This window comes from Jaculus jaculus, chromosome 19 (assembly GCF_020740685.1).
Source record: "Jaculus jaculus isolate mJacJac1 chromosome 19, mJacJac1.mat.Y.cur, whole genome shotgun sequence".
Lineage (NCBI taxonomy): Eukaryota > Metazoa > Chordata > Mammalia > Rodentia > Dipodidae > Jaculus > Jaculus jaculus.
In genome coordinates this window covers 5,513,653-5,534,612 of record NC_059120.1, presented here as the reverse complement: position 1 = coordinate 5,534,612, position 20,960 = coordinate 5,513,653, and the positions used below count along the sequence as shown (strand labels likewise).

The 20,960-nt window shown below is 42.3% G+C and overlaps 1 protein-coding gene across 5 annotated transcripts in view; it reads left to right on the top strand.

Moving 5' to 3' along the window:
- The window catches only part of Slc44a5 (solute carrier family 44 member 5), a 270,243-nt gene extending 249,541 nt beyond the window's left edge, over window positions 1-20,702 (top strand). For 4 of the 5 annotated variants that reach the window (XM_045138867.1, XM_045138869.1, XM_045138872.1 and 1 more), the window contains 11 exons: window positions 1,662-1,761; window positions 3,985-4,077; window positions 4,635-4,722; window positions 5,871-6,133; window positions 6,609-6,703; window positions 8,824-8,927; window positions 11,031-11,104; window positions 12,186-12,256; window positions 12,348-12,436; window positions 13,508-13,592; window positions 17,537-20,702. In XM_045138867.1, the coding sequence (XP_044994802.1) occupies window positions 1,662-1,761; window positions 3,985-4,077; window positions 4,635-4,722; window positions 5,871-6,133; window positions 6,609-6,703; window positions 8,824-8,927; window positions 11,031-11,104; window positions 12,186-12,256; window positions 12,348-12,436; window positions 13,508-13,592; window positions 17,537-17,649 (1,175 nt within the window). In that variant the 3' untranslated portion in view covers window positions 17,650-20,702. The remainder of the gene's footprint in view (window positions 1-1,661; window positions 1,762-3,984; window positions 4,078-4,634; window positions 4,723-5,870; window positions 6,134-6,608; window positions 6,704-8,823; window positions 8,928-11,030; window positions 11,105-12,185; window positions 12,257-12,347; window positions 12,437-13,507; window positions 13,593-17,536) is intronic. The other variant, XM_045138870.1, reaches the window with a different exon arrangement.
- The last annotated feature ends 258 nt before the right edge of the window (window positions 20,703-20,960 follow it).

Below are 20,960 nucleotides of genomic sequence, written 5' to 3'. Positions count from 1 at the left end.
CACACACAGATGCATGTGCACATATATGTGTCTACATACATACACACAAACATGCATAAACACATAAACAAAAAAAGGAAAAAATATATAAAAGCATAGTTTAGCTAAAAGAAGACACAGAGCAGTGATACTCTATGAAGCTTCTTCACATCTCTGAGTTAACTACTTTTCATGTGCTTGGAGAGATCAGCTGAAGTGAGGCGTCATAGCAGAATCACAGCAGTAGAACAAATGAGTTTTCTGCCCCTGAACATGTTCTAGCCTGAACAGAGACACTAGCAAGGAGGGTGCTGAAGGATCGCTCTGTGGGTGGCACTTTGAGTTCACATGAAGCTTCTTCCATAATTTCAGGGGCTTTTGTGGGCAGTGCCATCGTTTCTTGCCTTTAAGTCCCTACTTTCCTTCTTCTTAACTTTTCTGAAATTAGGCTGCATCTCATAATTATTGAATAGCTAGTCAATGGAAGTTTTGTTATTAAAGTAAAAGTGTAATCTAAAATTGTGGAAATGAAATACTTATCACTGCATGTTTTCAATGTTAAATAAAAGAGAAGAGAGAGAGACAGAGAGAGAGAGAAGGGAGTGAGGGAGGATTTGGCTACCAAGTGAGGAACAAATGGAAGACTGAGCTGGATTTCTTTTGGATTCTTGCTTGTTTGAGATAGGGTCTCTAGCCCAAGGCTGTAAACTCTTTACATAATGGAGGGAGGCCTTTAGTTCTTTACATAATTGAGGATAACCTTGAATTCCTGATCTTCCTGCTTCTACCTCCCAAATGCTGGGATTACAGGTGTGTACTACCATACCTGGCCTATACCATGCTGAGAACCAAACACAGATCTCTGTACATGCTAGGCAAGAACTCTGCCAACTGAGCTACATTCCCAGTCCTCCTCCCTTTATTTTGATTCTAAGAATTTTATTGGGCCACATTAGGTTATGTGCATGCCCTGATTTCATCAATGCTGGCTATGGAGTCACAAAATAAAAATGTATCAGTCAGGGGCTGGAGAGATGGCTTAGCTGTTAAGTTGCTTGCCTGCGAAGCCTAAGGACCCTGGTTTGATTCTCCACATCCCACATAACCCAGATGCACAAGATGGTGCATTTGTTGGAAGTTCATTTGCAGTGGCTGACAGGACCATTCTCTGTCTCTGTCTCTCTCTCTGTACACCCCTGTCTCAAATTAACAAATTAAACTTAAAAAAAGTATCAGTACCCTAACCTGTCAGTCAGCCTGGACATGAAGAGTCACTGTCAACAAGGTTTCTTCTCTAATAGTCCAAGCCATTGTTCCCTCACTTCCCTATTCCTCCTTCTTCCCTCCCTCCTCCTTCCCTCCTTCTCACCCTCCCTTCCTCCTTCCTTGTTTCCATTCTGATTCTGAATGCTTTGCAACAGGTTAGAAATCTATCCTTGGGTGAGATGAACCTGGTGCAGTGGAGTTGTTTGCAGTGGAGTGGAGGGTTCTAATCTGGAGTTCGTGGGTTTCTGGAGGAGTTGAAAGTGAATATCTAAGAACAACACTTTAGAAGGCACAGCAGTGCTCGTTAGCTGTGTGGTGTCGCAGTTTGCAGAATGTCCATAAATACTCAGTCCTAGCTTCTGCAGAGGACTTCTGCATTCTGGTCTGTGTCACAGCCTGGCATTTTCCCTGTCCAGTGATCGTCCTGTGCATCATTGAATTCGCCATCATCATCATGCTGATCTTCCTCAGGAACCGGATCCGCCTGGCCATCATCCTGCTGAAGGAAGGGAGCAAGTAAGAGACGCATCCCATGAACCCAGCCAGGCAAAGTGGATGCTTGCCACAGCCCATGAGAGCAGCCAGGAGAACAGTACTGGTCACAGATGTGCTCAGCCGTGCTCCTCTTGAGAAGATTTCTTACAGGAGAAATTCAGGAACCGTTGTTCATGTTCTTTAGTCAACACTAACAAGTCCTTTAATGACCTGAGACCTCAGTTTCCACAAAGAAGAATAGGATAGAATTGGTCTAGTTCTTTAATGACCCCAGGCCTTGGTTTTCATAGGGAAGAATAGGGTAGAATCTGTCTAGTCTTTGCAATCACATTTTATTTTGTTTGGTTTTTCGAGGTAGGGTCTCACTCTAGCCCAGGCTGACCTGGAATTCACTAGGTAGTCTGACCGTGGCCTCAAACTCACAGCAATCCTCCTACCTCTGCCTCCTGAGTACTGGGATTAAAGGTGTGTGCCACCCGCCTGGTGTTGCACTGACATTTTTAAACAAGAAGTATATGTTAGGAGGATCACATGTGAAATTAACTGTTCCCTGTCCATGTTATCTGCATCATAGGTTATTTTATTTCCACATTGGGTCATTTACTAATGTTGCTGATTGAGATAATTCACAGAACTTTAAATTGCCATGGTTCTATAGAATCAGCTGTTTGTCTGTGAGTAACAAGTTTTTCTAAAGGACAGAACAGTTGGTTCCAACAGTACCTGACTATACGATTTGTATATGAAACAACGTCATTTAGAAACACTTAGTACCCAGAGCCATTTTTTTATTTTAAAATGTTACAAAATAAACATTAAATATTTCATTAAATTCATGATGGGAAGCTATAACACCTATAATTTCAAGTCTATTCCAAAGGGTAGTGGTAACACGTACTCTAAACTTCTGAGTAATGCATGAAAAAGGTAGAAAAACATTTCCAGGAAGCCCACAGATCATACTCTCTATATGAAATGATGAGACCTGAGTTGTTAAGCACCCAAACCAAATTATTTTTAATTGTTTTTAAGGACCATTTTAACAAAATTGCCAGATGGTTATAATAATAACAGTGGCACCTGAAGCCAGTGGTTTCTACAGTTAACAGGCTGTTTGTTAAACTCTCTCATTCTCCCACGATAACCAACACCCTATCATTATCCACTGAAAAGTACTGATTTTCTGGGCTTATTTCCTAGACAGTATACCGTTGTGAAGCTCACTGTAACTCTCCCCACTTTCGAGGCCCTTCAGTGTGTATGTGTGCACACATGCATATGTGTGTGATCTGTGCAACGTTGACAGGCTGGCAGATGACTCAAGGAAAAAATCAAGGCTGGAATTCAATGGGTCTGTTACTATAGAGTACATTTGAGGATCCCAGTAATTTATTTAGGTAAGAATAATGTAGAAAGGAGAGGACAGCAGAGCCCAGATAGTGAGGCAGGGAATGAAGGCATGCATGTCAGCCTATTGGGTATGAGAGGATTTCTGTGGTATATCGAACAGCACCATATTGAATCCTGTGTCATATACTAAAACAACCACTTAAAAGAAGTTTCTAGGAATACTCCACTAGCTCAAGGAGCACATTATAAACCATGGCCTATGGGGAAATGTCAATCAAATGAATAAAAATATTCAAAAGGATAAGTCATGTGAAACAATAAGAGGGAACATCTTTTCCCCAGAAATTAGTGTATGTGAGTTACAAAAGGGCAAAAGGGAAAGTGCTATCCAATTCTTTGCTAAGAAAATGGAATAACCAGCATTGCATAGAAGTAAGCTTCCTTCCTTGGTGCCTTCATCAGAGGCTAGCGACCCACTCTGAGTACAGCACACAGACTCCCAAGTCAGGAAGCCAAGTCCACACCATGGCATAAGCTCTTGAAGGTCTTCTCCAGCTCTAGACCTCCAGGAATCTAAGCAAAGGCAGAGATCATATAACTCCAGTGCCTTTAAGCTTTGTGAATCAGGTGCAAGTTAACAGAGGGGAGAATGTGAGAGGCAGAGGTCACGCATGAGCATTGGCGAAACACCCCAATTTACTTTAGCAAACAAATGAATAAAAATTAATGGCAAGTCAGAATCTGCCCCATGATCAGTGAACAAAAAACAGTGATTGCTATTGCTATTCTTAGAATTCAGTCTAAGGCTTCTAGTTTCAACAGACAACAATCAAACTGAGCAAGTTCAATTCTGCCTCGACTTTCAGTTTGAATTTCCATGATGTTTTCTTTCAGAGCCATTGGATACATGCCTAGCACATTAATATATCCACTTTTGACTTTCATTTTGCTTTCGATCTGCATCTCCTACTGGGTTGTGACAGCTGTGTATCCTTCAATAACTGGCCTCTTTTATTTTTAAGTTGGCATATAAAATAATAGTTTTCATTTTGACATTCTAGTACCTATGCGTCATTGCACTTTACTCAAAATTGCCCCTGACTCTCCCATCCTCATCCTTCCTCCCTGTTCAATGCTAACAGATCTCCTTACGCCTTCTTGGGTCCACATTGCACTCTCGTGTCTTCTGTCCCCGGGAGGACAAGGCATGTCCTAAAGAAAAAGCTGGGTTGTTTTCTAAGTCTCTGAAACTATGTCCATTGTCTTACTTAATTTTCTCTCAAAAAGGCTATGTAGGTTGATCTAATTTTTTCATCAATTTAGTAACATGTGAAAGCACCTACATATGTCACTGGTTTTAGGGGCCATTGGGTCCAGCTGTTCCATGTGATGTTAATATAGGCTTGAAAAAAAACACATGCATCACTAAAATATTAGGCTTTTTGAAGTTAATGTCTCCATGATCTTAGATTATCTGCATGTTTGTCTCATTTGTGATCTTCAGTTTATTAGAAAATAGATTGTCCTTAATCAAGTTCATTCAGTTTCTTGGCTACATCAGGAGTACCTGTATACAAAGTTATAGTGCCAGAGGGGTCATGTGTACATGCAAACAAAATTTGTGACCCACAGGTAAGTTAAAAATACTTTTTCCTTTTCCTATTTCAGTGCAGAACTTCTGCTGTGTTTTGTTGTGCTGCTGATACAGGGTGATTATGGGAAGACACAGAGGACAGGTTGGTTGTTACTGCTGGGACAAAACACCCAACCAAAAAAGAAAAAACTTATGGGAGAAAAGGTTTTATTTCAGGTTTTCAGTTTTGAGGGGGAGTTTCAACATGGTGGAGTAATGGCCGAGCAGAGGCTAGGCATCATCACATCTAGTCATATGAGCTGAGCGGCAGCAGCAAGGGTGAGCTAGCGAGTGACTACCAGTGAGACTGGGCTAATAAAGCTCAAGGCTGCTCCCAGTGACACACCTCCTCCATCAGGGATCCACCTCACAAAGGTTCTGTCATCTGGGAATTATGAGTCTTAATCAAACACACGAGACAATGGGCTGCCCTTTACAAGCAACCTGTCACAGCAGGAGAACTTTGAAGACTGAACAGAAGGGGAGCAAGCACTGCCATTATTTTCTGAGCTTACTTACACTATCACAGACTCAAGAGGCTGGTGTGTTCAAGGAAAATGCTAAAAAAATGTGAAAATATAGTGTAAGACAGTGATGGCCATCAGAATGAAAATCAGATATTTTCCAGAGCTTATTAACTGATCTTAGAAATTAATATGATAGGCAATTGAACTGATGTGATAGAAATTGATAGAGTGGGGGCTGGGGCGATGGCTCAGTGGTGAGAAGTGCTCTTCTGAGGCCTGCTGACCCAAGTCTGATTCCCCAGCACCTGTGTCGAGCCACATGCAAAGTGGTACATTTGTCTGTGGGCCTAACATGCCTATGAAAACGGGGGGCAGAGCCAGGAGAATCTGATAATTGCGGGCCAGCTAGATTTGCATGTTTGCAGTGGCAAGAGAACCTATCTCGAAGGAGGTGGAAGAAGAGCACAGATATCTGGAAGTTATCCTCTGACCTCCATGCACACCGTGTCCATGCATACACATGCCCATACATACATAAATGAAAAAACTAAAATTCTAAAAGAAAATTAAAGAGGAACAGCCAGAGGTAATGATAGAAAAACAGGACATGCACACAGGGGATATAAAAAAGGGAAAGGAATGATATTTAATATCATATACTCTTTGTTTTCTGAGTGCAGATTTTTAATACCACAGATGTTCCCAAAGCCTGCCCTGGGGCTCTGTGTAACTTTGCTTTCTATGGAGGAAAGAGCTTTTACTATCAATACATCACCACCTTCCACGTGTACAACCTGTTTGTCTTTCTCTGGCTTGTCAACTTTGTTGTTGCGTTGGGTCAGTGTGCCCTAGCCGGTGCCTTTGCCAGTTATTACTGGGCCATGAAGAAACCCGATGACATCCCACCATACCCACTGTTTACTGCATTTGGAAGAGCCATACGGTAAGCTCTGTGTGACACCTGAGCCGCTTCCTCAGCTGCGCTGAGTGCTCTTGTCATTTCATCCTGACTAGGGAATTTGAGGGTAAGGTACAAATGAACGAGAACTGTGACAAGAGTGCTTATTGGCTTGTCTGGCAGAGTTTTCCAGTCCTTTACTCAGGCCAATATCTGTCTCAGTTTCATAAGTTACTTGAGATGGGAAGGGATAGAGATGGGGACACCAAATAATATGTTAAAAATTAACTAGGCTCTATGTCCTTATTGATCTAATCTAAAATCCTACTTTTTGAGAACAGACTATGGGTTAGATAAGAGGCTTAAAACCCTCTGTGGAGATTTTTATCAATTTTAATAAGAAAGTGTAAAAAGCCTTTTTCTGTCTGCCGATTCCATTTAGCTGTGGAAATTGTTGGAAGTATCAGCCTGGTAGTCGTACAGATACCTTATCACTTGTTCTCATTTTATCTTTGTTCAGATATCACACAGGGTCTCTGGCATATGGATCCTTAATCCTTGCATTAATTCAAATGTTTAAAATAATCTTAGAATACCTGGACAACCGACTAAAAAGTAAGATTCCAGAACTATTCTCCATCTATCTGGCTTCTGTGACAAGGATGAGATGCAGTGGGGTGGGAGGGGACCTGTGGCTAATGTGGCAGTTGATTAGTTAGGAGAGGACTGTCTAGAGGCTTAGAACTGGTAGGGTGAATACATATTAGAAAGGGAGACCTCTTAGGTTGGCCAATATGAGATGGGCTGGATAGTCCAGCAATGGCTGTCTGCAGGCTGTAGACGCTGAGAACCTGGTAGCTGCTCAGTCCACAGGGCCGGGTTCCTCAGCAGTCCCAGTCTCATGCTGAAGGCCTGAAGGGTTCCTGGACTGCTGCTGCTCTTTCGTCTGTGTCAGGAAGCTGGTGAAGCTGGGTTCCAATGTCCACAAGGGATGGGAGATGCAACAGCAAGGAGCAAGGGCAGCCAGGGAAAAGCACTGTATTTGCTCAGACTTCTTTGCGATTTATATTTAGAACTGAAGAAATATTTACTGAATGAATGAATAGACTTCGATGGTGGGAGAGATAAGGTGTTTCATTGATGGGAACATTAAAAATGATAACCCTTAGTGTTTTTTAATTTTTTATTGACAATTTGCATGATTATAGACAATAACCCATGGCAATTCCCTCCCCCCACTTCCCTCTTTGCAACTCCACTCTTCATCACACCCCTTCCCCCTCTCAAGCAGTCTCTTTTATTTTGATGTCATGATCATTTCTTCCTATTATGGTGATCTTATGTAGGTAGTGTCAGGCTCTGCAAGGTCATGAATATCCAGGCCATTTTGTGTCTGGAGGAGCATGTTGTAAGGAGTCCTATCCTTCCTTTGACTCTTACATTCTTTCTACCACCTCTTCCATAATGGGCTCGGAGCCTTGGAAGGTGTGATAGAGATGTTTCAGTGCTGAGCACTCCTCTGTCACTTCTCAGCACCATGGTGCTTTCTGAATCATCTCAAGGTCACCACCATCTAAAAAGAGAAGGTTCTCTAACCAAAAGTGACAGTAGCACTAATATATGGGTGTGGACATTAAGAGAAGTGCTTACCATGCAGTTTGGTGAGCACAGTGTATACATTTAGCCAGACATCAGCGGATGTTACACTCTTAGGGCTCATGACTACCCCTGTCACAAGTTTTCAGTATCAGGCATGTACTCCTTCCCATGCAGGCTTCCAGTCCAATTAGAGAGTGGTTGGTTTCCCCCATAGCAGACATGATACTATTGTACCTGTTGGCTTGTTTGGCCTGGCTAGCCAAATGTAGAGCTTGCAGTGTCCACTGTTGGATATCTTCACTGGTGATTTCTCTTACTCCCATTGAACTGCATGCAACCTAGCTTTTTCCAGCATTCTGTCAGCTGGTCTACATGGAGGAGGCTTTCAGCTTACCTCCAGAAGGATTTCTAGTGACTCTGTTACCCAAGTGTTTGGAGTCTTCAGCAGTGGGGTCTGGCCGTCCATGCTCAAACTTCTTTATATTTAGGTATCACCACTTAGGGAAAAGAATTATGGTGGCTCCTTAAAAAGTTGAAACATTTTCAGTTGACCCAGAAATTCCACTTCTAGATTTAAACTCAAAGAGTTGAAGCAGAAATCAGTTCACACCAATATCCATAGAACTTTGTCCACAATAGTTGAAGAGTAGAAAATAACCAAATTTCCGATGGCAGAATGAATAAACAATGCATTATATATATCCAGTGGGATATTAGCTTTCAAAAGGAATAGGATGGTCACCCTTGAAAGCATTTTGCTAAGTGAAATAAGCAATTTAGAGATTACAGTTAGTATCATTCCACACATATGAGGTACCTGCAGGAGGTAAATTAGTGCTGACTAAAGGTAAATGCCAGCTACCAGAAGCTGTAGGAGGGGATGGGAATGAGTCACTGCTGAATTTCTATTTAATCTTATAAAAATTTCTGAAAATAGTCGTGATGCTTACAGGGTATTGTAAATGTGCCAAAGCTGTTAAATTCCATGTTGAAGTATGGTTACGGTATCAAATTTTATATGCCATATATTGCCACAATAAGAGTTTAAATCCTACTTTAAATGTTGATATTATTTAATTTGAATAATATAATTGTGTTGCAAATCATTAATAGATTTCAATACCTTCTTCTTAAAGGGGCCCAGAATAGTCTTTCTAAATTTATACAATGCTGCCTGAAGTGTTGTTTCTGGTGTTTGGAAAAGATGGTAAAGTTTTTAAACAGAAATGCCTACATCATGGTAAGTAGATTATTGTATTTCCTATGCTGCTCCTTGATAGACCCAACCCTATGCCTACCTGGCCACCTACAGAGCATTTATTACAGGTTTATGTGGGTGTGCATATGTGTGTGAGTGCTGGGCACATGCAAATGAAGGTCATAAGATGACCTTGTGTATCGTTTTTCAGAATGCCATCCATCTTTTCTGTTCTTGTGTATGTGTGCCACATCTGTGATGTGGTGTGTGAGCACATGTGTGCATGTGTGCGTGTGCATGTGTGTGTGTGTGTGTGCATGTATATGTGCCCTTCCAGTGTCCCATGTGAGGATGTGATGTCTATGGTGGCCAGAACTGATCATCTGGTGCTCCATCGTTCTTTTTGTTTGTTTGTTTGTTCTTTTGAGATAGGGTCTCACTGTAGCCCAGGCTGATCTGGAATTCACTCAGTAGTCTCAGGGTGGCCTCGAACTCACGGAGATCCTCCTACCTCTGCCTCCCAAGTGCTGGGATTAAAGGCATGCGCACCACTGGCTTCCATCATTCTTCTGTCCATTTATATTTGAGCCAGAGTCTCTTACTGATCCCAGAGCTTGCTGTTTTTTTTTTTTTTTTTGTTGTTGTTGTTTTGTTTTGTTTTTTGTTATTTTTTGTGAGCTCTGGTGATTCCCAGCTCTCTGCCCCTCTGCATTCCTGGAGTTATAGCTGCACATGTCTACACCCAGCTACTCATGTAGGTTCTAGAACTTCAAACTTCAGGTTGTCTCAGATCTCTTCAGGCCCTCATGCTTGCACAGGAAGGGCACTTAAGTACTAAGCCCCACACAGTTTATTTTCCGAAAGTCTCTCATTTGCTTGGAGCTTGCCAACTAGGCTAGAATGACTGGGCAATGAACCCCCCAAATCCGCCTGTTTCCACTTCTCCAGCACTGGGATTACAAGCATGTACCACCACACCTGGCATTTTTGTGTGGGTTCTGGGGATCACCTTCCGATGCTTGTGAGGCAAGCACTTTACTGATGGAGCCTTTCCCAAACCCCCGGGGGAACTTTTATGAAGCAGCAGGATTTGTGAACATGCTCTATGGATTTGGGGCTGTGCTTTCTTTCCTGAGGTATTATTGCCTTCAATATCTTTTTGGAGAATGAAGACATTGTTTGTATTGGACATTTAATAATGTATTAGATTGAAAATGAATTTGTGTATCTGACAGTGGGAGAAAAACATGTGGTTTGTGTTTTGCTCAGAGAAGAAACTATCCGGTATTAGGATTTACAAAATTTTAAGGAAGGGTCAGATCTTTTCAATGAAGCTGTGTTAAACCGTGTGGGCATTGGTAATGTTTCATTACTTTTACTTGTGGGAATATGGCAACTTCTAAAGAGTTGTTTTTATTTTATTTATTTATTTGAGAAAGAGGCAGATAGAGAGGATGGGCATGCCAGAGCCTTTAGCCATTGCAAACAAACTCCAGACACATATGCTGCCTTGTGCATCTGGCTTTTATGTGGGTACTATGGAATTGAACCTGGGTCTTCTGGCTTTGCAGGCAAACTGCTCAGCCATCTCTCCAGCTTCCTAAAGAGTTATTTTAATAGTGGGTATAAAATGATAATTTTCTTAACGTTTAGAAGCTGTTATCTTAGGACACTTGCTTATTATCACATAGGGTCTGGGAATAAGTGACTCACATAGTCCTGGAAAGGCAGATATTCATTCATGCCCCACAGTAGGAGCTTCATGTTCTTTCAGTTGCTCATTCCAGTGCGATGAAAGGTGAAGGATTTCCTTGGGTCTGTTATTTTTTTTTTATGTCAAAGCAATTTTTAATCCACTCAACCACAGACTGTAGCCAACACATTTCAGAGACAGGAACCCTCACCCTAAGACCTGAGGCAGACCAGTGCCTGAGTCCAGCATGTAACAAGTGCCCGGGAGTCAGTGACCCTGTGCATTACGTGGACCTGACGACACATGGTTTCCGGCCGCCACACACCCCAGTGTTGGGAAGAGGAAGAGGGCGCCAGTGTAAAGTCAGAAGTGAAATCGCCAGTGGCGCTATTTTCCCATCGCTGGACGGATGGTCCTTAGGCCCTAACCAGAACACTGCTTGTCTTCCTCAGATTGCAATCTATGGCAAAAACTTCTGCAGGTCAACGAGAGATGCTTTCCATCTGCTGATGAGAAACATCATAAAGTAAGCAGTCCGGGTGAGCGTGGCAGTAGGCGATGGGGTGAACCTTCGTGCTGCATGCAGCAGTGTCCTTATCTGAAGTGCTGGCAGCCTGCTTGGACATGAGCATTGTCTTATTTACTGATTAGCATAAGAAGAATTAGACTTCATTATGGTACATTTCAAACAAGTCCTGGTTTTGGTCTTCACCCCCCGCCCCCCCCGCGGTCATTGCACTCTCCCTCACCAATCCAAAAGCAGCTTGTGGAAGAAAAAGGCTTATTTCCAGCTCAGATTTTCAAGGGGAAATTTCATCATGACAGGGAAAGCATGACAGACAGACAGACAGACAGACATCACATCTCTCGTCTTCACATCAGCCAGAAAGAGGTAGTAAGAGCCAGCTGAGGGTGACAGGTGGGGCTGGGTTGTCACACCCGAGTCCTGCCTGCAGCGGCACACTCCTTCCATCAAGGATATACCCTTCAAAGGTTCCGTCCACAACCTTCCCCAAAGGTGCCACCAACTGGGGATTAAATATTCAAATACATGAGTCAGTGGGGAAACATTCCACATCCAAACCACTACACGGTGTCTATAGAACTCAGGGCAGGGAGACTGAGAGGGAGGCTGTTACCTCCACATCAGGATACCTCATAGCCCCACAGCACCTCCAGTGCAGGGTACCCCACATCCACACAGCACCTCCAGTGCAGGGTACCGCACAGCCCTACAGTACCTCCAGTGCAGGGTATCCCGCATCCACACAGCCCCTCCAGTGCAGGGTACCCCACATCCACACAGCCCCTCCAGTGCAGGGTACCCCACATCCACACAGCCCCTCCAGTTCAGGGTACCCCACATCCACACAGCACCTCCAGTATACAACACCCCAGAACCTACAAGTCCCTCTTCTGTTTACTTCACGGGAAATAAATCAGAATGTCACATCCCAGTTCTACTTTTTTGCTTGCATTTGGCTATTGCCAAATAAAGGTTCACCAAAGATACAATAAGTTCATGAGTTACTAATGCCAACAAATTTCAAATGCCAAATATGGTTAAAACATAAAATTCTACTTTGTTTTTTTTTCCTGATACTCAGAGTTGCAGTTACAGATGAAGTTACACACTTCATATTACTCCTAGGAAAACTTCTGGTTTCTGGACTGATAGGTAAGCAATAACAATAAGATTGAGAGGTTGAAGGGATGTTTGGAAAAGTATGCATTTAGAAACACATACATGTTCTATCTTTTCAATGTAGGGCTCCTGGCCTTCTTACTCTTCACACAGAGATTGTCAGTGATTGTAGAAGGACCAACATCTTTAAATTACTACTGGGTACCTTTGCTGGTAAGAGTTAGTGTCAGTTGGAGCTGCTGTAACATAATTACCATTGAATATATGGCTTTAACAACAGAAATTTACTCCTCTCAGTTCTGAGGACAGGGAGGGCTCATCACACTGTGGAAGGATCCACCTTCTAAGGAGATCATGTTCCCCACTGGGCAGAGAACACTTTGCAACTTCTTCACAGAGTGGGAGGAGAAAGCTTCCTTGACGTGTCTCTCCTGACGAGGGCACTGGTCCTCGCATAGAGAGTTAACTAGCCCTCCAAATTCCACCCCATGGGGATTGTGGCTTTAATGTAAGAATTTGTGACTTCATGATTTATCAAAGAGGGTAAACATAAATGAGAAAAGGGGAAAATAAGAGAAGTCATGAAGACAGCTAACATTGTTGATTTTATGTGCTCGGATAGGGGATCCCATGCAAGCATTTGTTAGGAAGTTCTCTCCCGAGACACACTGATGAGGAAATGAGGCAGGCTTTGCAGGGCAGTAGGAGGTGGCGACCCTTGATGCAGTTGTTGCTGTCGCTACAGACAGTGGCGGGGCCCTAAGCAGCCATTAGCCATGAGCTGACCCCATGTGGGACTTGTCATCCTGGATGCCATGGTTCCCCACAGTGAAGGCTATTCCTAGTCAAGAAGCAGCTGCTCACTACATTCCCAACCAGTGGGGATGGGGGAGCCGCGGGAGAAGACCTAGGTTCAGGCCTGTGGTTAGAACACACTAACTCTCCCAGGCCTCTTCCTACTGCCCTTGTCATAAAGGAGGTGCAGAGAGTTAACCTGAGAGTTCCTGGGCAGCAGGTGTTCTTGTTCCTTTCTGCTCTACTGCTACAGGATCATAGACTGGTACTTTGGGTAGGCATTTGGGAGCAGCAATGAGAAATGCCCAGGTAAGGACAAAGGACATGAGGACAAAGGACACAAACACATTGTCATTAAAATACGGGGGTCTTTAGCACACTCATTCACAGTAGAGTCCTCCAAAGCTGTCTTTTTGCATGGCTCATTTATATTCTTATTACTCTGCACAGAGTTGATGGCTCAGTGGTTCTTTTCTCTTCCATTTACAGACTGTCGTTTTGGGGTCTTACCTCATTGCTCATGGGTTCTTCAGTGTCTATGCAATGTGTGTTGAAACCATTTTCATCTGCTTCTGTAAGTATTCGTACACATGGTTGTCCTTTCTGTGGATAACTGAAAGATGAAGAGATGAAGACCCAATTGGCCTGGAAATTTTCTGGGACCTGGCTGTAACCACAAAACAGTGCTTATTTGGAAGGAGACATCACTGCATAGTGCTCTTTAGTTCTTAATGTCTGACAAATGAGCAAGGGTCAGAGACACGCATGTGCATGATCTCACATGTGGAATCTAAAACCTCCAGACTTGGAGAGGAGGATGGCGACCAGGAATAGAGAGATGAGGAAAATGAGAAGATGCAGGCACTTACAAGCTAAACAGGATCTGGAGATGTAACTTGCAGCATGGTGGCCATAATTAGTCAGACTGTATTGTACACTTGAAATTTGCTGTAAGAAATCATAAATATTCAGAACATACACTCTCAAACACAAAGATAATTGGGTAAGCTGATGGATGTGTTAATTATCTTGAATGTGTTAATCATCACATAATATATACACATATACATATACATTTATATATATATATATATATATATATCAACACATTATATACCTTAAATACTCACTATTTTTATTTGTCAATTATATTTCAATAAAGCTGGGGCAGATATACCTCCATGAAGCTTTGGGGAAAGTACAAAACTACATAGAGAAAAATGTAATGTCAAGCGGGGTGAGGGAAGAGTGAAAAGAGCTGTGACATGTAAACTGAAGGGGAAAGGTACAGGGAGGAGAGGAAGGAAAATCAACTAAAACATTGTGTTTGAAGATAATTCTTAATACTCTTAATACTCTCCCTGTCCTCAGAACTGAGAGGAGTAAATTTCTGTTGTGTGCTAGCTAAGAATAAAATCAAGTAAAATATAAAATAGATAAGAATAGAAAGCTTAAAGAGAAGAATTATAATGGCTTTGAGAATGGAGTTCACAAAAGCACAAGACAGTCATCTAGCAAAATGAATTTCATGTTTTGTGGTGTGGTCCTAGAATGAATTGTCTTTAATTTCTTAATCTTTCCAAACGTTTAATTGTACCTGTGAACAGTACCAAGGCTATAGCTGGGCTCGAAGAACTGGGTTCTGGAGATTCTTTGAGGTGACCTCATAGAGCCCAGAAAAGGCAGAGTGGCAATGTTTCAGAGACACCCGGGGCCAATTCACACTATGCCGTAGGATGACTGGATGGGCTTCCGAGAAGAAAGCGCCTGGGAAGTGTCTGGATCCATTTAGGGACCTAGGAGTGTTCAAACACTTCCCGAGAGTGCATGCCACTGGTTTGCATGCTGTGCCCTTGTGGGGAATGGACAGCTTACACAGAAAGGATGCTGCGTGTTGGCATCTTATCTAAGGTAGCCCAGAAAAGCAGTCTTACTACAAGTCTTTGATCTTTCCTTCCCTCTTATGAGAGCTTGAGAAGTGATGCCAGCAGTGCAAAGAGCAGAACGTGTTCTCCACATGCCACACCTCAGAGATATTTCTTTGGCACATGGCTCTTAGAGAAACAGAGAAAATGTGTATTGCATAATCCAGCTATTGTATAAACTAATAACAGTTTTTTTTAAGTAACCTATAGAACCAACTTCATTCTAGGTCAGAAGAAGAGCTGATTAATTATGACTTTTTTTTTTTTAAAAAAAAAACAGGTTCAAATCATCTTTCAATAATGGGCAAATAAATCACAAAAAATTATGTACTGGTTAGTTTTTCATCTGGTAAAAATGGAACCAGGGGGTTTAATTTTTTCCTGATGCCTCTAATTTTTTTCAAGAAAAGGTTAGAAAATATCTTGTGAGCAAACTTCCATGTTGACATGGGGTGGGAAGGAGTGCAGACATAAAGGAGCGCTCAGCTGTGTCAAGGCGGGGCTTTCAGGCTTTGCAGACTCCTTTTTTCTAAAACGTTCACACACAGCACACATGGAGATGTCTCTGTAATCTTCCTTAGTCTTATTACTGAACACGCATCTCAAAATTTATAACTGGGATTATCGAGAATTTGTTAGTTTCCAGTGTTTGGAAGTGTAAGCTAATAGATTTTTAATTCCAGTTTGAGCAATGAGAAATCTTCCAACCATATGTATTGAAACATCTTAAAAGTCAGAGACAAGATCTGTTTTGTGAAGTGCACTGTATGTTGACTACTTTTCTTCAGAGACTCGTGTCTTCGATAATGAAGCACAGGTGGGCCACGTGGTGACGGAGTTGCATTTCCTCCCTTGCATTTCAGATGTGTAACATCATAGTTTGGAAATAATTCTTGTTTTTAAAATATTTTATTTATTTATTTATTTTTCAAGAGAAACAGAGGCAGAGGGGGGCAGGGAGGAAGAAGGGAAGGAGGAAGGGGGAGAGAATGGGCACGCCAGAGCCTCTAGCCAGGGCAAACAAAGTCCAGACACATGAGCCACCTTGTGCATCTGACAATGTGGGTACTAGGGAATTGAACCTGGATCCTTAAGCTTTGCAGGTAAGTGCCTTAACCACTAAGCCATCTCTCCAGCCCGGAAATCATTCTTTACTGATATCTTTAACCAAATCTGACTGTTTGGGACTATAATTTTTTAAATATATCTTTCTGTATCTATTTTCTTGGTTGCCACTTAAAATTTTTTTTTACAGAAGCAAAGCATCTTTTTTAATATTATCAGATAATTCTGGCACCTCCAGGGCAATAATGATATAGACATGTGATGGGTGATATTCAGTAGAAATAGAATTAGGGATAAAACACAACAATCTGGGCTGGAGAGATGGCTTAGCAGTTAAGCACTTGCCTGTGAAGCCTAAGGACCCCGGTTCGAGGCTCGATTCCCCAAGACCCACGTTAGCCAGATGCACAAGGGAAGCATGCATCTGGAGGTCCTTTGCAGTGGCTGGAGGCCCTGGCACGCCCAATCTCTCTCTCTCTCCCTCTCCCTCTCCCTCTTTTTCTCTCTCTGTCTGTCACTCTCAAATAAATAAATAAAGTAAACAATTTTTTTTTAAAAAAACACAACAATCTGCAGTATCTATCATATTTTGTCCTTACATTTTCATTTCATATGTGATGACAGTCATTTTTAGGTCTGGTATAAAATCTGACTAAAGCAATAATCTCTTCAAATAGCATAGAGACTGTCTGCTGTGAATTGTGTGTGTCTGTAAGAAATTTAATTTTAGGAGACTTCTCCTTGCTTCTCAGTATATTTCTGGTGCCTTTGTACCAACCACCTAGTAGGTGGGTTAGTGAAAGTGCCATCATTTTAATATTAGCCCAAGTAAAGCAAGGAAGTGGATTCATATGCTTCAGACGTTAGAGAACACTGGCATTTACTTTCAAGTAGAGCATGAGGCAGATCCTGAGGGTTTGGGGCAGAGGACTTTGATTAAGAGGGATGAGAACTGCACAGGTTGTCACAAGATGCAGGTCCTAATAACCTCTCCTGTGCCCCCCACCCCAATCCCTCCACACCCCCGCCCTTCCATTTCTTCACCTTCAGGTTACTGTGTGCACTGCCCTGAAACATGGTTCTAGCCTTTAATCCCAGCATTCAGGAGGCTGAGGCAGGAGGAGTGCCAGTTTATCTCCCAAAATAAAAAGAATTAAACTCTGCATTTAGTTATTATTTTACATGTACCACGAAGCTGTGGTTCATGTGATTTGTAGGTTCTGAAGTGAGGACTTAAAGTGAGGATTTAAAGGTAGCACCTTCAAGTGACAGGGATGCCCCTAGTAGTTCACGTCTAAAGGGAGCCTGTCTGAGAGGGGGCACGGGAAGGAGCCGCGCTTGCTGGTGGGGCCGGCCGGCCGGCTTCTTACCTGCTTCCACATCAGCACTGATATGTCTTATATTTGACTTGCCAACACGGACTTCTCTGATTTTTTTTTTCTCCTGTTGACTCTCCCATTTATAAAAATGTGCGTGACTGTTTTCTGCTATTTTCCTCCTTTGCCCTGCTTTGGCTGCTGATGGACAGGTGAAGATTTGGAGAGAAATGACGGATCTGCAGAAAAACCTTACTTCGTGACCCCTAACCTGCACAGGATTCTCACCCTGAGGCGTCAGCTTCCCCGCAAGCCGAAAGAGTAGAAATGCTCCTCCCAACAGTGCCATTCTCTTTGAAGTCAACCTTTTGTAAATTAGGGCTACTGTGACTCAAAAGTATTCCTTTTGAGTCCTGTGACATGTCCGTGCTATTTCTAAAAAGTTAGCAATTGGTGCTATTCAAGGCATCCGGCATCTGATGTCACTGGCCTCTGGGACCTAACGTATTTTTGAGCCTGAGGTCCCAGCTGAGGAGCAAAGGGTTGATGTCAAACATTTTGAAAGACCTGTAGCTGGAAGTGTTTTAATAACTTTTATAACACAGCAGGCTGCTCTTACAGCAGTACTTGGATGGCCTTCCTTTTTTTTAATAAGTGTATATTTGTAAAGGACATTCAGGCAGTTTTTGAAAACACTAAGTGTGTAATCAGTTAGCCATAAAATATTGAGTTATAGGTAACCAGCATAAATTTGTAAATATGGTGCTATGGTTATGTGTACACTGTTGAAGCCAGTGGACAGCTCTCTAAACAGATTGTGTATTGATTGTTATCTAGAAAGTATGTGCCAGGAAGTGAATTAAGTCCACAACAAACATGTAGATCAGTATCCCACGTATTCTATCAATAGCATCTCTGAGTAAAAGCAGCTTTGGAACTCTCACAGTCCATTCTGTTTTAGTGAAATGATATTTATATTGAAGTCAAATCCAAATTTTGGTATATCATTTCCAATAATATGAACTTCACTCTGGTCACAGAATATTCAGACCACAACTGAGATTGCTCAAGTCTTTTGCTCCTCACCTGACTTTCCTATTTCCACCATGTAGAAGATCTGTGTGGACATTTCTTTTGAAGAGATTATATGGCATTGGTCTGTGAAAGGGTTAAATTCAGTTCAACTTTCAGTGAGGAAAGAGAACAGATAAGACCCTTCAGATTTTAGGGAAAAGATCGCTGGCCTTCTGTTGGGTACCACATCTGGTACTTTTGCATGGGGTAGGTGTTTCAGGTAGGGGAATCTCTCCCTGCATGCTTAGGACAAAAGCCCCTGGCTTAAATCCTGCATTTCAGAGCAGAGCAGAACTCAGACCCACATACTCCTTGCCTGCCTGACCTGTATGTTAAAAGATGTATGATATAACCAAGTGTCAAAACCCATCCCCAAAGAGCTTGGGATTTTTGATGTCCTTTGGCTCTGACACAAAGCTTGTGTATAAGGATTGTGTACTGACAATGAAACGTGTTGATCTGAATGTGGTCCAAACACATCCAAGAGAGTCAAAATCTTTATCATTGTGTCATAAATTAATATGAATGCTAATCCACTTACTTAACCGGAAGCATAGGGTCCTAGATTCATAGTGACTTCATGGCAGCTGCATAGCAGGAAGCAAGGGTGCAGGAGATTTTCAGAGCATGGACCCCCACGATGGCCACCACATTCTTGGCCTGTGTCCTTGAGATTGCTCTAGCCAGAAATACTGTTTGGCTCAATCCTTTGTTCTCCTTGAAGCATATGCAGTGACCATTTCCTGAATTTTTAATGTTATTTCATTTCTTCAACATTACAACGGTCTTAAGAAAGATGTAATAGAACGGTGGTTTCTACCTACAATCATTAGTAACTACAGATAACTACAGATGTCCATGCCTTACCCAGGAGGGTTTAAAATGTTGAATTTCTATGTGGGTCGCTGTGTGACTTGGTACAAAGTTCTATGATTTTGACACATCAAAATTTGGAAGTTGTTTGAATTAACCAGCATGTAAGAAATTGCTTGTCTGTTTACAACTCACTCCTTGTCAGGAAAAAAATGTCCTTTTATTACTTCTGTGTGTAATTAGCATGGATAGAGTAAAAATGAGTATTGTATTTGAGAAGTTTAGAAGCCATTTCTTACACAGCAATTAAAACAGAAGAAAAGAAAGAGCAATACTTCTCAAAATCTTCCATGGAAGGATTGGCGATTCTATACGGTAACATTTTTAAAAGCCATCTATCTCTTCAAGGCTGCACCATCCACACTGTTCACCAAACAGAAACGACTCTGAGACAGTGCGGTCATTTGGGAAGTAAACTGGAAAAGCGAAGATCAATGCTATTTCCAGAGTCATTCCATGGAGAGACATGCAGTGTTGGCAGAATTTGATGTGGGACACGCAATGAGATCTGACTTTACTGGTGTGCTAACAAGGGCTGACTGTTTCCTCACACCTCATGTTTACAATGACACCATTGCCGGGCTGTGCTGTTTGAAAGGAGGCGTTTAGCATTGCTGTGAGCAGGTGGGCAGCAGGTGGCGACATTGCTTCTCACTGTCTGCCCTTCTTCTCCCTAGTGGACGATTTAGAAAGAAACGAAGGCAGTTCATCAAGACCCTATTTCGTGAGCCCATCTCTGTTGAAGATTTTATTGGAGCAGAAAGGGGAACAGGAGCACAAGTAGAAGAGCCCACTTGTGGAGCTGCAGTGGTGGGTCCCCCTTCCTCCTCTGCTGTGACAACACCCCTCATAAGTGCTGTGGGCTGGGGGACACTCCACTGCCTTGTTGATTTGCATTTGTGTTTATACCAAAGCTTACACTGTAAGATGCGACGCCATCATAAGTCGCCAGAGAATTGTTAATAACATGGAACGTTTTTATACTCAGATCCCTTGCTTTGTAATTCATTTTTAAATGGCGTGGCTTGGATGTTCTGAAAATGCTACCGTCTCCATGTTCTTTTAACTATTAGACGGATGAAGGGTACATTATTTAACTTGATAGCTCCTAATATATTTTTTAAGATTGCAATGTAATGACTTCTGCAGGGAAAACAGATAAGTGAAATAAATTTTTTTAAAGCTCACCTTGCCCTCCCCCCCCCCCCCCCACACACACTCCCATTTAACGGTAAACCAGTTCAAAGTCACCTGCTCCAGTCTTGGCTGTGTCTAAGTAGAGACCATTTCCTGTTGGTCAAATTGTCAGTCATCCAGCCTTTGCCCGGTTCTATGACAAAGTGCCTTACTGGCTTCCTAACACTACCCAGCCTTTGTGGGCAAGTTTACAAGCATTGTTTAAAAACAATTAAAACCTGTGATGTTCAGTGATTTACAAGTCTTGCGTTTGTTTTCCTCTTGCCTTCTGGATACCACTGATCTCACTGTGTGCTTTGCTCACTTACTGGTGAGACTACAGTCTGTCATGTCAGCTATCCCCCTGTGCCTAGCGGACAGTCATGAATTTGTACGAGTTGCAAGAAAAGGAACACTTGGATTTTTTTAACTGAAAGAACAATTTTAAAATGTAGTCTTTTTAATAGTAGTTCCTTAAAAATCCAACAGGTATAAGACTACATGCCTCAGTGT